General features: G+C 36.5%; 1 protein-coding gene across 2 annotated transcripts in view; it reads right to left on the reverse strand.

The window, feature by feature from the left end:
- Window positions 1–364: 364 nt before the first annotated feature.
- The window catches only part of LOC148351697 (formin-like), a 78,133-nt gene continuing 60,496 nt past the window's right edge, over window positions 365–18,001 (reverse strand). For both annotated transcript variants that reach the window (XM_088354198.1, XM_088354197.1), the window contains 4 exons: window positions 11,238–11,289; window positions 4,635–4,784; window positions 1,942–2,023; window positions 365–1,870 (listed from right to left, as the gene is read on the reverse strand). In XM_088354198.1, the coding sequence (XP_088210324.1) occupies window positions 1,826–1,870; window positions 1,942–2,023; window positions 4,635–4,784; window positions 11,238–11,289 (329 nt within the window). In that variant the 3' untranslated portion in view covers window positions 365–1,825. The remainder of the gene's footprint in view (window positions 1,871–1,941; window positions 2,024–4,634; window positions 4,785–11,237; window positions 11,290–18,001) is intronic.

The raw sequence follows: 18,001 nt of genomic DNA on the forward strand, positions 1-18,001 counted from the left end.
GCAATGCAACAGGCTGATTGCCTCCATGCCACGCCGGATTGATGCAGTAATCCGTGCAAAAGGATTCCCAACCAAGTACTGAGTGCATCAATGGACATTTTCAAATGTTTGATTTAGTTTTGCTGTTATAAAATTATTTTTTTACTTGGTCTGAGGAAGTATTCTAATATTTTGAGATAGGATTTTTGAGTTTTCTTAAGCTGTAGGCCAAATTCAGCAATATTAAAATAATAAAAGGCTTGAAATAGTTCAGTTGATGTGTAATGAATCCAGAATGTATGACATTTTTGTTTTTTTAATTGCATTACAGAAAATAAAGAACTTTATCACAATATTCTAATTTTCTGAGACAGTCCAGTATATGGTAACTAATTCCCAACCCTTGACAACGATTGGCATTCACGCATTTATTGCCATCGACGTATTTAGACGTCATTGACGTAACAGATGTCGGGCACGCAAAAATACATTAGCAACTGTTCCTATAGAAATATATTATTTTTAAAGAGTAGTGCTGTATATATACTTTTCGACTAAGAAATTGACAACCTTGCACGGGAAACTATCTTCGATTATGCAACGAGCGTAAAAGTGCTTCAAAGTGTCACAATGTGCAAATTGAGGGGTTAGCAGCTTTAAACGTGCAATAAAGGGACAGTGTGTATTATCTGACCAATAGATGTCGCTGCATTGAGTAGAGCAACTGAAAACTTGTGTAAAAACCACAAGTAAAAAGACTCAAATTGACCAAAACGCACCATTTTTCCTCTCATTTTTTGACCAGCCTTTTGAGAGGTTTTTGTGTTTTTCGGGCACCTTTAGAAGCAAGATGGCGTACTATTATGTCAACTGTTTCTAGGTGAAGAACACATTTTATGTAAAAATAATGTTGTTTTTTTTTTTACTTACGAGTACTGTTATCCCTTATTTTTTGCGGAGGTTGCTTTCCAAAAATGTAAAAATCTTTATTCATTTATTTTTTTCTTATCTAGGAACAAACCAAATTTACAGGCTCTTGTATTTGTTTGATGGATAAAAGTACTGCACTTTTGAGTTTTTTTTTTTTACTAATTACATCTGTACTGTCAAATTATACCTTAAAAATAATCTTGCAGTTTTATTGCACAACTGTATGCATTAAGGACACTATCAGCTTTACATTGCAGGATATTTTGCTGCCATCATGCGGACATTATGAAAAACTGCATTTCTATTATGTCTGATAGAAACTACATATTTTTCCATTATCAAACATTTTAGAAAAAGCATCACAGAACCACTAAGGAGTGCCAGAGACGCCAAATAAGTTTTAAAGGTCAATGAGTGCAAGTTTGTTGGCGATAAAAAGCATCTTCCTTTTTTTAGCCAATCAGAATGCAGAACACAATCCAGAAGTGGCATAACCGCAATAAGTAAACTGCGATAGAGAAATAGTTTACTGTATTTAAAAAAAGGCACATTTATACAATAGTTCCGTTTTTTTTGCTTATTATTATTGAAATTAATACTGTATTGTTTTTTTAAGATTTTTTTTTTTTACTACATGGAAGCACTAAAAATACACACTGTCCCTTTAATCTATTTCATCACCACGAAGTTGGGGCATCATTTCAAACAGCAGCGAGACAAGGAGCCAAATCGGTTCTCAGCCGATTTGTCAGCAGAAGCGTGAGTTGACCCGTGAGACCTTTTGCGTAAATGTCGCGCCAGGCGAGGTGAATCAAAGCGACCTTAGACCTCTCCGATTCTCCTCACTTGTTCTTGTGTCAGCCGTGCAACCCTGCAGATATTTTTCCAAAAAAAGGTAGCAACGCAGCGTTGGGGTTCAAGTGGACGATACCCCTGACTCCTTTTGCCGCAGTCTCTCTTTCTGCAAGGAAAAACACAAACTTTAGGGCAACGTGGGCACACTAAGGTTGGGTAGAGGAGCTGAAGCCTTACTAGACTGTTGGCGTTGATCTTTTTTGTTTCTACTCGCTTCTCATCTGTGATCTTCTTGATGTTTTCTTGAGCTTGTTTCAACCTTGAAGAAAACAAGGGCTTTAAGGCAAATGCAATTAAAACTATCATGAAAGAAAGGGTTGCATCAAAATTCAGAAAATGAAAACAAAAAACTGATTTCATTAAATATGAATACGGTATTAGGAAATCTGGTTTCACAACAAAACTAAATTCACTCATTCATGGATGTTTACTGTATGTAGAAGCATTTCACTGTAATTGTGCATTTCTGATTTGATCCAATCTTTTTTCCGGTACATGAGACGCACTAGATCGTGAGGCGCCCTTTCAAATTTCCGTTTTTTTTTTCCAGATGCGCCTTATAATCCCAAATATACTGTATTTAAAATGAGTTATATATAACAGTATAAATTAATAACATGTATCAATAAATACCAGTCTCCTTACAATCCATCTTTTAATTTGCCCATCCATTCAATAATCCATCCAACAGTACATCATTCTGTTCTTCTGTACAACCATGTTTTTTTGTCCATCCATCCATCCATCCATCTGCCCATCTATCTATCCATTTGGCCATCCACCCATCCATCTAGCCCAAAATAATTTTCTTTCCACTTTAAAAGGGAAAAGACAGAAGCTTTCACATTATATATCTTTTCCTTACCCTTCCATCCCGCCAACCTTCGCTTTAAATGACTCCTACATATTACAAAGACTGACAGATCAAGACTCAAAATGACAACAGCTATGACACCCTTATTCGTTTTTGACAACCTCAATATCTACAATAGTGGAAGTCATTTGCTCAAATGAATTTACAGTATAGAAAAAAAATCTGATGACAATTTTGTTCAGTCACAGAGCACGTGATTCCACAGCACAGAGATGATGTCTCTTCCTCACATGCAGTCAGAGAAAGCCCCGAAGTTTGCTTGGCTTGATGAGATAATGAGGCTGCCTTTAAAAACACTTGGCTTTTATGAGAGTGCCAAAAGTATTTAAAATAAAGTGAAATGTACATAAGCACAATCAGCTGTGAGTAAAGTGTGACTTAATACGTCTGTAAAAAAATTACTCTATTATTAAGCTCCAGCACATCTGGTGAGCAACCATCATGGAAATATCGCCCAACCCTGGCTTAAAAATGTAAATAAAAACAAATCAATAGGCTGCTGAGAATTGGGAAAAGAATCCTTTGAAATAAAAAGCAAAAAAGCAAAAATTGCACTCTTGCTGGCTCCTGAACACGTGTGGTTCTTTGGCCCTCCAGGTTGCTTGTCCAGCTTCATTACAATGTTTATCAATTCTCTCTTTAACAGCCGGCCGCCAGGAGAGTCGGAGGAATGCCCCCCAAAACAGCGCCTCAGGTCAGAGAAAACCTCATAAATCCGGGGCCCGCCTCGGCCACTTCTTTGATGGCCTCCCCCTTTCACTAATTGCATCCCAGCATCCACACGACAGCCGTGTGCAATCTGTGCTAATTTTATAAGTTGTTAAGCAGTTGTCCAAACGCTACGGTAGCTGAAATGATCATTGTATTTCACATTTCTCCAATTCGGACTTTGCAATAACCTTAAACAGCGACAAAAAATTCCCAAATAAGTCACAATGTATATTGTATATTTTCACAGTTTTGCATGCTTGTTTAGGGTGGTGATGGATCTGGGGAAAAACGGTCTCTAAACTTGTGTAAAGTATCAATTATGTGTCATAGTAAAATGGAAAAAAGCATTTTCTTTACCCCCCAAAAATGTCTTTTTTCTACTATTAGATAATTTTGTGCATTTATTTCTCTTATTTTAGGTAATTAATGTTTTTATTTGAGAAGAAAAACATAAAGTATATACCATTTTGTTTATTCTGAGTAGATATTTTTATTATTTTGTAATTTAAAACAAATTTAAAAATAGACAATTTTGTCCGTTACAAATTGTATTGTTTTTTTTTTACAAAAAATGTTAAAAAAAGATAATTTGCTCATTTTTAGTTTACTTTTATGTTTGATTTCACTTAAAATATATTTAACTATAAAAATATTTAACTATAAAATCAAATTAAAAACATGTTGTTAATTACGTGTTTTTTAACCTTATTTTAATAGGAAAAGTTAAAAAAAATATATTTTGCTCATTTTAAGTACAGTATTATTTTGTTATTTATTTATTCATTATTATTCATTAAAACATGTGATTCAAATTGATTATTTTATTAATTCTGAGTATTAATTAATTTTTTAACTATAATTTGACAAAAAACAGGTTAAAAATAGATAATTTTGCTGATTTTGAGTATTATTCATCTTGTTTTACCCGCTAAAAACAGTTAAAAATCAAGATAGTTTTGTTTATCATATTTTACAAAAAAAGACAAAAATTAAAACTTGAACAAATAGTTCAAAATACAATAAATTTAGGTGAATACTATAAATGTAATAGCAACAATATGTTAGTGATGCAGTTAAACATACATATTATTGTGCTAGGAAAAGTAAGTTATTGTCTTGCTATCTGTACATCATAGTTTTTGTTTAATTACACTCAAAACAGCACATATGTAGAAATATTAATAAATAATTTTATTGTTTTCCCTGTTCAAGAACCCTCTGTGGAGTGACATTGCCTTCATGAAACTGCTTTAGAAATTCATTGAAATCTGGTGGCCCCACTCACCTCTCTTTAGAGATGTTCTTGCTCTGGCGGACCCACGCATTCTTGAAGTCGTTGCAGAACTCGTACCACAGCATAAAAACATGATTTGGGGTCACTTCTTTGTCTCCTGACTTTGGTTTCACTCCAAAGTAGTTTACTGTTTCCTGGAACCTGGTTGGAGTAAACAAGGCATTGGTCATGTCAACAAAGGAATTTATGTGTAATGGATGATTCATCTATTAACTATACATATAGTTTTTGTTAAAAAATGCTTTATGTTGAAAACTGTTTATATCCCTTTCAAAGGAATATGCAGCATATGTAGAGATTAATTTACTGCTTACTGCTCCAAAAAGTTGTTGAGTCGAGTTTGATCTTCTCCGACGATTTGAATTATCAAAGTATTTTGTTTAGAAACTAGACAAAAAACACGACATGGGTTTTTTTTTCTTATAGGGGAGTCGCCGACCCTTCAAATAAAACATCAAAAATATGTAAATATATCCTGTACGCTAGCTAACTCGTGCTATGCTAGAATCAAATCTCCAAAAAAACAAAACAACTCAGTAAATAACATAGCCAGAGCCAGCTAGTTCTGCCAACAACCAGAAATCCTCCATCAACATTTTGGAGCATTTCAAAATAAAAGTTCCTCAAAAACAACACAGTGACTGGAATTGTGCTTTAGACACTACTGTGTAAGAATTCCAGCACAATTCTTGCACAACCAACATCTCCACCCATTATGAGTAAATGACTGGGTGTATATGTTTTGTACGTAGGGACCCATCTCTTTGATGCACCTGTCAACTTATAGGTCTTCTCCATATTTTATACAATTTTTTTGTCATTTCAAATTTTTGTACGGAAAAATATTTATAAATAAAACCAAATAAAAAAATCACATATTTTAGACCGATCTCCTCTGGCCTATTTTGGCTCTAATCCGAATTGTCTCTGTCACTGTGAGCAGACGACAATGTCATTGTAGATTGCCAATTTATTTTACATAGTCTGTCTAGCTGTGAGTAAATTGGTGCTGCGTTGTTTGTACGGTTTATCGCTTAATAGTGATCTTTGTTGCCATAGTTTTCCACTTGTTCTTCCTCTTATCAATTCCCTCATTGGGACCCATTATTATGGGCAACCAAGGCACTAAATAACGCAATAAAATGAGATGTGTTCCCTCTCAAACACAATTGCGACATCACAGATTGACTTAAGAATTGATTGGGCAACGGGGGAGCTTGATGACACAGCACGATTGTGGGCCATTGGGTGGCAATGCTTGTATTATGCCCCCGTGTGTTCATTTTGTTTCATGGACATATAAGCCGACCCCTTGGTTTCATTTTTTTAATAGTTCTAAATCCGCCTTATATTAGAGTCTTTACGGTACTCAAAAATAATGTTTTGTCAGTTTAATCTCTGCCCCTCAGTTTATTCCAATTGTAAGCAAGTCAGAATCAGGGTATAAAAGATGCTTTCGCCTCTATGGACATTGGTGCACCTGGATGGAAAGCGTCTTTGAAACACTTATGTTCAAAATACCGCAAAAGAGGGAAAATAATACTATTGCCTAACACTGTTTCCCATTCCTCAAGCCACGCGTCATTTTGTTGAGATGCTCCAAAAAAGAAAACCGCAGATTATCCAAAAGAGACAAAAGCACGGCCTTGTTTAGACTACGCCGACAGACGTGCTGTTCATGACAGTCTGAGTCGATCTGATCCTGGCCTGACCTCAGGTCACCGTGTCAAAACGTGCACAAATCAAGCAGGAGTTCCTGTTCCTTGTACTCTTCGACGCTCACGCACCAAGAGGATAGACAGCATCCTCATTGGAAACAGATGAAAACACGCTCGCGCAATGTGCGTCGGCCTACAAAACATCAACAAAATCAAGCGCAACCTGGCAAGACCGCCGCACTTCACACACATGTAAATACATCACTGATGTTGATGTTGTCAAGCAAGGCTTTACTGTGACGTTCCTTGCTGCATCAAAAAAAAGGTAGGTCACAAAAGCATGAGAGCTATTCGGCCAGACAGAACTGCATTCCTCTGTTTTCCCCAGTAAAACGATTAGAGAAGTAAACTGTTGCATTTGAGGGTGAGTTTGACAAGTCAATACAAGGAAAGCCATGCCGACTGTGAAGAAAGAGATTAACCGCAAATGATGGTGGTGATCGATGTTGTGCCAAATGACATGAAACAGGGCAAAGCTAGAATAGGATATGATGATGTCACGTATTACATGACTATCGAGCTCCAATTTTCCCAGCATAAACAATACTGGTGTATACTACGACCAAATCAATAACATACTATATTTTCCGAACTATTTGTTGCAGTTTTTTTTTATAGTTTGGTGTGCGATTCATACTGCGGTGAGACTTATTTGTGATACTACGAGCAAATTTTTTTCATGGAGTTTTAAATTTGTATTACCGGTCTTTCATTTCAAATCATATTCACAGTAAACTGAAGGAGGGGGCTCTAGGCCAGTGTTGATAATTTTAACATTGCCCTATTGTGGGGTTATTTTATGGCACAACACCCATAATTCTTTAAAACAAATGAGAAGAGCTGAACAAAAATGGCACTGAAAATAGAATAAAATTCTGCAGATTACCAGCTGCAAATAGTGAAATATGCAGCCGACAACTGTAATCGAGCAGTAGCAAGAAAGTTTTGAATTAGCGAGAAAAGGAGGTGACTGAGTCTGACGCAAGTGACGTGGAAGAGGAAGCAGCTGATAGTCTACCTCCCGAATTGGTGGAGTTGTATGCCGGTAAAAGTGACACCGAAGATGTATATTACATTGGATTTAGTAATTTGGAGTGAAACTGCTAGTTTGGTAAGCATATTCTTTACGTTAGAGTAATCTGAAAAACTCTTAATATGTTATGTAGTTTTTGACATTACCAGGCATGTCAATCAGGTAGCTTTTGTATACTGTACACTTATTTAGCCAGTTGTTTTGTATTTTATTTTAATTTTGAATTGTCTTTCAAAATGACATGCATGTTTTTGGTGTTGGATTTTATCAAATACATTTCCCCCAAAGAGCAACTAATACTCAAGGTGCGACTTATATTTTCCTTCTTCCTTCCTTTTTTGACTGGTGCAAGTTATACTCCGTACCGACTTATAGTCCGTAAAATACACTAATTGTGTGAATGTTTCTTTTACATTTACATAAACGTAGCATATAACCCTAGTGCAGTGTTTTTGCTGAGGAACACCGCCCTTAGAAAACGCTTAAAAATGGTATTCATCAACTACAATTTAATTTTCAACGTTTATTTTGTTAAGAAAAGTTGTAAAGTTGAATCACCGCAAATGGGTATTAACGTGTCAGCTCTACAAGTCCTGGGTTCAATTCCAGCTAACTGCCTCTTGTTGCAGAGTTTGCATGTTCTCTCTGTGCCAACGTGGGTTTTCTCCAAGCACTAAGGTTTCCTCCCTCGTTCTAAAAACATGCATGTTAGGTTGATTTGTGGACTAGTCCCGAGGTATGAGTCTGCTATGAATGGTTTTCTGTCTGAGTTGCATTTTTATTAACAACCTTGGAGTCACTTTTATCTCTAGGGCCCATTTGTGAACTCCCCCCATAAAAATATACATTCTTAGTAAAGCATCTTAGCTGTACATTAAAATTATATAAATATCACGGCTACACTTTTCTGTATTTTGTAAATGCATGTACATTAAATACATTGTAGTTAGCGAGAAAACAAGGAAAAACACTCAAGGTGTTATGCAGCAAAAATCCAATGTTGAGCCCCCCCAAAAAATACCCAAAAGTCCAAACACTTTTATGCCCTTTTGCTTTTTGAGTTTTCAACACATTTAAAAAAATAAAATTTAGTGCCAAAAAGGGACATACAATATAATTTTGCTTTCATTTTTACTTTTTCAAAACCAGTGTCATGACATGTATTTGATTCCAGACAACATTGGCAGATACTTAAAATCGAATCAAATCAATATTTTTTTATCCTCCCCAGAAAAGCCCCTCTGCAAAATTGTAGAGCCCGATGCGAACCACGAGTCAAAAAATTCCCAACCTGACTTAAAGGCACGGTACGTCAGAATACAGACAATAACTCTTGGTACCTAAACTAGATTCCAATACACCTCGAAAGATCAATTTTATAAGTGATTAAAAGTGATATCTAAATTCCAAAAGATCATTTTCCTTGAAATAATATTACAAGTGAAATGAAATGATCTGCATTTATATAGCGCTTTACAAGTCAAGACTTCCCAAAGCACTTTACAGTGTGCTTCACATTTCCCAATAGCGGCCGTGCAGCCATGTAAGGCGCTAACCTATTTATTGGGGGCATTAGGGGTTCAGTGTCTTACCCAAGGACACTTCGACATGTAACAGGGAGGAGCCGGGATCCGAACTGCGATCTCTTGATCCCAAGACGAGCGCTCTACCTCTTGAGCCACTGGAAAAATGGAATCCAGGGAAGGAGGAAAACATCACCAACCCACTCCGTCGTCACCCGAGCTAAAGAGCTGTGGCCTCTAAGGAACTTTGTCTTTATGTATTTGTGCTGATGTATCCGATTTAATGGACACAAATGCATCCAAACAACAGTCTCGTGCAGAAGTCTCCAATGTGGTGCCCGCAGAAACCAGGTAAACCCTAATGGCACCTGAGTAGCCCACAGACTGATCCTGAATAAAAGCTTATCGGTGATGGGTGATAGTAATTTTCTCGAAAAATGTGGTGTCTAACTGGAACGAGAAATCATTAACATTATCAACATCTTTAAAAACAATGTTTTAGTGGTTGACTGTGCTTATTTTAACCCTACTGCAAAAAACAACCTGGTAATAACATAATAACAACACTGTAACCAGAGGTGGGTAGTAACGAGTCACTCAGTGTCATTTACGTGAGTAGGTTTTGAGACATTTTGTACGTCTGGGAGTATTTTTAAATCACTATACTTTTTACTTTAACTTCAGTAGATTTTTGAAGACGAAACAGTACTCTTATTACTCCTTGTACATTGTACAAGTACTCTTGCTACATTGAAGCCGTTACTAAGTGACTTAAATCCCCTCCACGTAAGTACGCGAATTTCTTCGAGTCCTTTGCCTGCATTTTTTTCTCACCGGTAAGAGCCACTATGCAGCTCAAGCCCCACCCCTTTAAGTAGGTGGGTGTGTGATCGGCCATGGAGACCAAATGTAAATAGAGAAAAATAACGTCACAGAAATCAACCTTAAACTGGATGATTGTGATTTTATTTACTTTCTGTTTTATTTTTATAACTGCGTACTACGTTTAATTGCACTTTTTGTGTTGGCCAGATAAGGGGCACATTATGCACCCTTGTTGTGTTTTCAAACCTCAAAATAAATGACTTAAAAAAATTGGATTTCTTAAAATGCATTACTTTAATGTTATCAAAACAATTAAACATTCAGTAATTCAATAATACCCTACGACTGGCTGGCAACCAGTTCAGGGTGACCCCTGCCCACTGCCCGAAGATAGCTGGGATGGGCTCCAGCACCCCCGCGACCCTACTGAGGATAAGCGGTGCAGATGATGGATGGACGTTGCTACATTTACTCAGCATTTGAGTAGCTTTTTTTAACAATTACTTTTTTACTCAAGTAACTATTTGGATGACGACTCTATACTTCTACTTGAGTAATATTTTTCTGAAGTGACAGTAAATTTACTTGAGTAAAATATTTGGCTTCTCTACTCACCTCTGATTGCAACAACATAGCACAAGGTGCTATTTTAAAAAGGCATTTCAAACTATTAGCCCTTTATGCTAACCAGTAATACAAAAGTAGCTCTCAGGTTTAAAAAGGTTGGTGACCCTGGGCTCGTCTAAGAGGCTGATAGCCTTTAAACTGTGAGAGGCCTCAACTGGGAAAAACATATCTTACCCTATTTCAAGCATACCTATTTTATTTCACAACACATGATCTTTTTTTCTTAAATCAAAATGAAAACTCTCCTCTAAAGAATAAGCATTTTAAGAAACATTTGTTGCCAAGATTAGAAAAAAAAATTGAGAACAACAATCTAAAATAATTTAGAAAAGACAATTTTGTGGTTTTGTTCAGATCCCTCATCCTTTCTTGCTGGTGTCACAACTTCGAAGCCTCTTGCTGAGTATGAGGTGTCACCAAAGTTCGGTTGTCTTTTCGCTTCATTAACAGCATGCCATAATGTTAGCGCTGCTGCTGTGCGTTTGAGTGACCATCCCTCATCCAGTACAGATGGTGGAGCCCACACAGGGCCCAGCGAGTCCGCTGACGCCCATATTCATCAACAGCGTGTCATTTTTATGAGGTGGCTCTCTAGGAGCTTGAAAGAAAACCCCCACCCAGACGCTCGAATCTCACTTTGTGTTCGCACCAGCAAATGCTAGGCAGCCAGCTCCTTTTTTGTATAGAATTAAAGGAAAACTTCATTAACAGCTAAGGGGCAGATTGCCCAGTGAACCATTTGATCAATAAGCTGAGTACTAGAGCTGTTGCTCACACACGTGACGTGATAAGAAAAAAGTTTAATACTTAAAGGAATGACACGACTGAATACATTTTAGTATTTCAAGTGCTGGTGTTGGTCTCTTACCTTTTCTGTGCAGCATTGAAGTGGTCCTCTTCCTCAGCATGCTCTTTTTGTGCTGTAAAAAGAGGGAGGAAATCTTAAGTCTTTGGATGGGTATAAACTCAAAAATGAGAAGATGAAAATTCAGACTGAAAAAATTGTTTTTATTCTTTTTGACCTTTTAGAAAAATCTGATTCGGTCCAACTTCTACCTAAAGAACCTGCTTACCCTTTAAAACGGAATTCTACAATCCCACGCATAAACATCCTTTTATGTTAGTTTCTTGGATAACATAAGGCAAAATAAGATTGTGACTAGGGCTGCAACAACGAATCGATAACATTTTCTACTACTAATTCAACTATCTTTCTTTTAAACGGCACAATCCTTTCCTTGAATACATTTGAAAAGTGTTAATTTATTCTTGATTTGGGTCGCAGCTTATCATTATCTTGGGATGGTGGGTCCTCAAGTCAGACTACTTGATAACCAGTGCTATAAAGTATCTTACTTTAAAAAAAAAAAAATCATTTTTTAATTGAAATTTGCGTCATTACAAACAAAATTGGCAAGTTAACACGGGAACAGGAAGTGCTGCAGAAATACAGATGAAAAAAATAAAAACTAAAATATCTAAAGTAAAAAAAAAGAATAATGATGACACGTTATGACATATATCAACACAAAGGACATCCTATTAACCATAGTGTATATTATTTGCACATCGGGAATGTTGATCATGTTCAAAAATTGTTAAAACAAATAAATCTGTTGATAAGAGTTTTAAAAATGGGTTTACATTTTTGATATTTTTTGGGCGAATATAAATTTTGCACATCAATAGTTAATTTATTGCACTTTCTTCATTTTTGTTTTGTGTGATAAGTGTAAATGTAATGTGATCTTTAGACAAGGGGGTAGAAGTATCTTACACGTTGGCAGGTGTATAGATTACAGTTTTTGGCCAAACACTTGGGGTTTTCCTTGTTCTATATTATAGAATATTCTGTTATGTTGTGGACTATTTTTTTCTGTCTGTCCAAAACTTCAACATTTCAATATGGGAGGAAATTGAAAAATGTTTTTGGAAAATCTGATTCATTGATTAATCTTAATCGAGAGAATAATCGACCGATTCATCGAGTATTAAAATAATCGGTAGTCACAGAATTGTTCATGTTTTACTGTACAAAGCCAATAATTACATTTATGTGAAATCGCCAAAAATGCTTGGTTTCGATAATAAACTTGCACCTTTCATAACATTGAAAAACATAGTAATTATTGCCCTGTAACAAAAATAGAGAAAACAACTATAAAAAAAAGGAAATTAGAATTAATTTAATCGATATGGTAGGAAAATGTATCTGCCTACTGCAAAATGTCAATTAACATTTAATTGAGAAACATGATTTGCAAACAGAACCGGAAAATCAGAAAAAAACAAAATGTTGTGCCACTGGCAGACTATTTTGAGTGCATTTTTTTTAACATGAACATCTATAATACTCATTTTTAATCAACAAAAATAAAACTTAAATGCTGTTGCCATATCAGATATATTTTGTCAATGGAAGTAGACTTTTCATCATTCATATAGATGAGTGCTCATTTTGACGGGCAACCACTTAAAAATAAAAACAAGTGAAGACCCCAAGATGAGGCTGTGTTCATTGCCCACTATTGGATAAGCCACAGGCAGATAATTTTAAGTGGATTTTTTTCAATATTAAAGGGACGCTGAGCAGAATCTGACCACTTGATGTCGTTCCATTCGGTAGTACAACCGTAAACAAGTGTTACAAAGCACAGGCAACATCACAAACTATAGAAACTCAAAGTCACCAGACTACAGCGTTTTTCATCTGGGGTTTTTGGGGTTGTCCTAAGCAGCAAGATGGCGGACAGTCATGTAATCTCTTGGTGAGCCTCATTTTATGTAAAATACAAATCACTTGACCCACAAGTATTTACAAAAAAAATGCACATTTGTATGAAAGTTAATGTACTTTTGCTTGTTATTCAGTTCTTTAATTAACCCCTTGGGGGTGCTAAATAATACACAATGTCCCTTTAAATAGCTATCACGATATCAGATCATTCTTCTCATTTTAAGTATCCTTTTCCATTTGGTGGCTCATTTCTACCAACAACCACTTAAAATTAAAAATGATCCGCCCAAGAAAAGTGGAGATCACAAGAGGGCACTGTGGCCATTGCTCATCATTGGATCAGTCAAGTGATGACAACAGAAGAAGAGCGATGGCCAAAGAGTGTACATTGTAAAATTTGACATGCCACAAGAGAGAGTGTAAGTGTGATAGGGCGTGGGAGCGAGCTCTGTTAACGGAAGCGTAAGCGTGGACCGCAAGTGGGCTCAATCATGGTTGAACAGAGAGGCTCCTGTAGACTCTCGCCGCGTTAAAGCGTCTAAATGCAAGGCAGATGTGTGCAGAGAGCAGGGCCGAGGTGCAAGAATGTATCTCAGGCCAGGGAGAGCCTGTGATCTCAGATTTATTGCATTTTTCCAGATTCATCCCTTTTTACAATGACGGGGGACCTTTCCTCAGAGATTTAAGAGGGGGAAGTCGCTCCCAAAAATTGTTCAAAGGCCAGTTTGAGGGCCTTTTGGGAAAAAGGTAAGCTTCACACACTGGCCGTTCACCCTTTTCCACCTTTGAGTCTTTTTTTTAACATGTATGCCGAACTCGCCTTAATGAAGGGAGGGGGGTGTGACCAACGGTATTAGTCACAGTGGGGGTCAGGCTGGCGCCTAAAGTACTACTGTGCCGCATCTGTGTCGTGGTCAGTGTTGGATGCGTTATTGGAAAAAAGTCATTTGTTAGTTAATAGTTACTTCATTTAAAAAGTAATTCCATTGCCCTCTAGATTACTGACACCCAAAAGTAGCATGTTACTCTGAAAGTAACTATCTAATTAAAAATTACCATATATACTCGCATCCATCCAGCCATCCCAAACTACTTTAAAGGCGCCACATCATAAAATAAATACAATAAATTGTGTAAACCAACCAGCAAAAGCAATGAATCCTTCATAGTTTTTGGCTTGTGCAATCTTGAGAGCTTGCAAACGAACACTTAGCTGAGACACACCATATCAATTAGCAATGGAAATGTCGCCTCTCTTTAGGAAACTGTCTATTTTGACTTAGTTATTTAGATACCTTGTGTTTTGTTTTGAATGACATATCGCCAATAATTATGAACCATTATGCACCAAATCAATTACTTTTGAAAACATATTATGTTACTTCATTATATAGCCTTTTTAAGCTCAACACACAGTAAAATTTTACCTATTTTAGACATGCAAATTGTTTTTTACTGAGCAAACAAAACAAAGATGATGCCACTCATATTGATCAGTCACGGGCACCTTCGATGGAGAGGAAGAAAGAAAGAAAAAAGGGGGAATTGCAAAAAAAAGGAATAGAGCAAAAGAGAAAGGAAAAGAGAAAGATATAGAGAGAAAGCAGAAAAAAAGAAAGAGAAAAAATAAAAGAGAAAATGCGAAAGAAAAAGAAAGAAAAATATTCAGAGAGAGATAAAGGGAAGAGAAAAAAATATCAACGTTTTTCCCCCCCAGGAATTGTCTATTGCCAAAATTAACTTTACAAATAAAAAGTCCAAAATTCATCACAGTTGTACCGTAAAATCTGTGCTCATGTTAGTTGGATTGGTTTTCCGTTGGTTTGGTGTTCCTGTATAAGGCACGTGCCGTTTCTACATGCTGCCTACCATTTACTACTGGTGACACACAATCCAGTATTTGCATATCATAAGCTAACCCCCTGATATTAATATTTACTTTCAGAGATGTAAAAATTGCTTGGATCTGTGAATATACATGACAGGGAAAATATTTCCATGAGGAGAAATTCAGGTTTCTAGTACTCTGTAGAGAGACAGTGCTCACATAACTGTGTTCAGTTGTAATTTGTAGCCAAATATAAACATGCCAATTTTCTGTTACAAGGTGTTTGAGGGTTAAAAGATACATCGTAAGCGAAGAAAGATCAATCAGCAACCAGAGGGCATTGTAATCCGTGATCTTATTTCGATAAGTAGCGGAGTGTTGTCAGTAACAACATTTTATTAATAACACGTTACAGTACTCGTTACCAAGTAAGGTAACTGTTTTCCTTTTTAATGTGCTAGTCCCTACACTGGTCGTGCTGGCATTGCAAAGAGAGAGCAAGCGAGATGGCAAAGCTATCTGGGCTCCCAATATGTAAACATGAAACCAGTAGTCGCTAACTAGAAAGTTATGAGACGTGCATGCTGAGAGGGACAATAAATTTGAGGCTTTAAAACCTAGGAACACTTTTCGAAAGCACCGCTAGCACTGCCACTCCAATAACAAAGAAAACAGTGGAGTTTATTTGCAAAAATCGCTCCTGCCTTAAAAGTTGACCCCCGCCACCCCCCAATATGTAAATCACTTGTTTGAAAACGGCCAGTTGATCTGGTTATGACTTACACTATGACACACATTTACACTTCTCCACAGAGTCAGTGAGTTGAGATTCAAAGACTGAGCTTGTTTCCAATTAGTTGTTGCCGGCGTTTGACACAAAAGCGTGTTCGTCCAAATCTCTCCAGAGGTTTCAAAGAGCTCCCGTTAAAAGGGGAATCAAAAGAAAGATCATTAAAGTTGGACCACCATTTTTCCTTTCCGTGTTTAAAGCTGTAAATTATGAGAACACAGGAAAACAACAATGTTTTTTATTGAATATAAACATCCATGTTGAGAGCTAGCATCTCGATATAATTTGCTGAAATGCTAATACATAATTTAGGACATCTTGGAAAGTTGAAACGATTCCACATTCCTATTTTACAGAATTTTCATCCAAAAAGTATCCTGTTTACACATAAAATACTATTTACCTATTTTTAGATAGGATTGTGTATCTATACTGACTTTGAGAATCATTTTGATTTTTTTTTTAATTAGTCAACTTAGATTGTAATCTATTTTGTTAGATGAGTTTTCATTTAAGGCAACATGGCGGCGCAGTGGTTGGCGAGTGTGCGGCACAGTTATGAGGTCATGAGATCAAACCTTACTGTGTGGAAATTGCATGTTCTCCCCGTGCTTACATGGGTTTCCTCCAACATTCCAAAAACATGCATGTCAGGTTAATTGCCCCGGCCAAATTGTCCAGGTATGTCTAGGTATGAATGAGCGATGAGTTGTCTGTCTCTGTGTGACCTGCGACTGGCTGGCAACCAGTTCAGGGTGTCCCCTGCCCACTACCCGAAGATAGCTGGGAGGGGCTCCAGCACCCCTGCGACCCTACTTAGGATAAGCTGTACAGATAATGGATGGATGGATGTATGTTTTCATACACTGATGTGCAGTCAGGAGAGTTAAGTGAGGCAGTGATAAAAATCTTTCTCACTTGACAATATTTGGATTTGCATTTTCCAAATCGCTAACTTTTTACATTATGGTATGAATATCCATTCGCCATTTATTCATACAATTAGTATGTAACATATTACTGTTCCGAGTGTCTGCAGATGCACAGTTAGGCACACGTTTATCTTGCCTCGTGGCAAAAGGCGATAGTGAGACCAAGGATTCTGATTAGGCGCACACCTCAACCTCGAAAAATATAATTTGTGATAGCATTGACTACCTAAATGTAAGTTTAGCTGAAGAGTATTTATTTATTTTTGGTTGCATGGAATTCTTTCCCCTGAATGTAGCTTTATCTGTCGATTGATGCTTTTATTCAAAAGGCGCAGCATATAGGCTTATAAGAAAAGGTAAGACAATGAAACATGATTTCCAAAGCTAAAGTTTATATATTGCTTTCTTGGCCAGCCAATCAAAAGATAAATACGATTTAGGTTTGTTTGTAACTCTGTGCTTCACCAGACACAAACCTCATCGCGCGTCATCGTTTTAAATGAAAACAAAATCAAAGTTTTTTTTAATACTTTGACTCCAGAGTCAACTCTAGAATTAAAGCAAGATGCATGCCAACATTACCTCTTGTGTTAAAACAGCTTTAAAGCTTTAACTTGAGAGTTTGATTTTCAAATCGTTACCTTTCACTGCCCAAGCTTGAATCAATTTACTGTATTAAGTGCAACTATTAGTCCACTCTTATTTTTTTAAGCAAACAGTTATACACATAAAAAAACAAATGTAATAAGAGAAACAATTAAGACATTTTATAAATTTAGAAAATCATTTAAAATTCAGCTAAAAAGCACATTTGAAGAATTTGGTATTAATTCCTGTGCAACACTTTTTTTTTACCTAAAGAAATAACTGAACATGAGGGTGTGCGACTGTGAGTTATACATAAGGTTATGATTGGTTAGTTGAAAAATATAGCTCACCAGAACCACTAAACATTGGAAGCTATGGGATTCACACCAGGGTCGCAAAGGAGAGTGCGCCAAATCCTAACTAAAAAAACACCACTTATATAGATGACGTACAAAAAGGCATCGGATTTTATCTCATTATCACACTATATTTATTCAGGGTACGAAAACAGAAAGTTGTGCTGAAAGATATAAATAGACAAAGAAGCACGGCTAGTGAAACAACACTTTGGTGTATCTGATAATGAATCGGACTTTGAAAGACATTAAATAAATACATTGTACATTTTATGTTTCTATTGTGTTCACAGTTACGTCACTTGCAATGTTTAATTTGAGCTAAAAAAAAGGAAAAGAAAACTTTATACTGGCTTTTAATTATAAATTAGGGGTACACCTTATACATGACTGTGAATTAT

This window comes from Urocampus carinirostris, chromosome 15, assembly GCF_059441175.1.
Source record: "Urocampus carinirostris isolate Australia breed hairy pipefish chromosome 15, RoL_Ucar_1.0, whole genome shotgun sequence".
Classification (NCBI taxonomy): Eukaryota; Metazoa; Chordata; class Actinopteri; order Syngnathiformes; family Syngnathidae; genus Urocampus; species Urocampus carinirostris.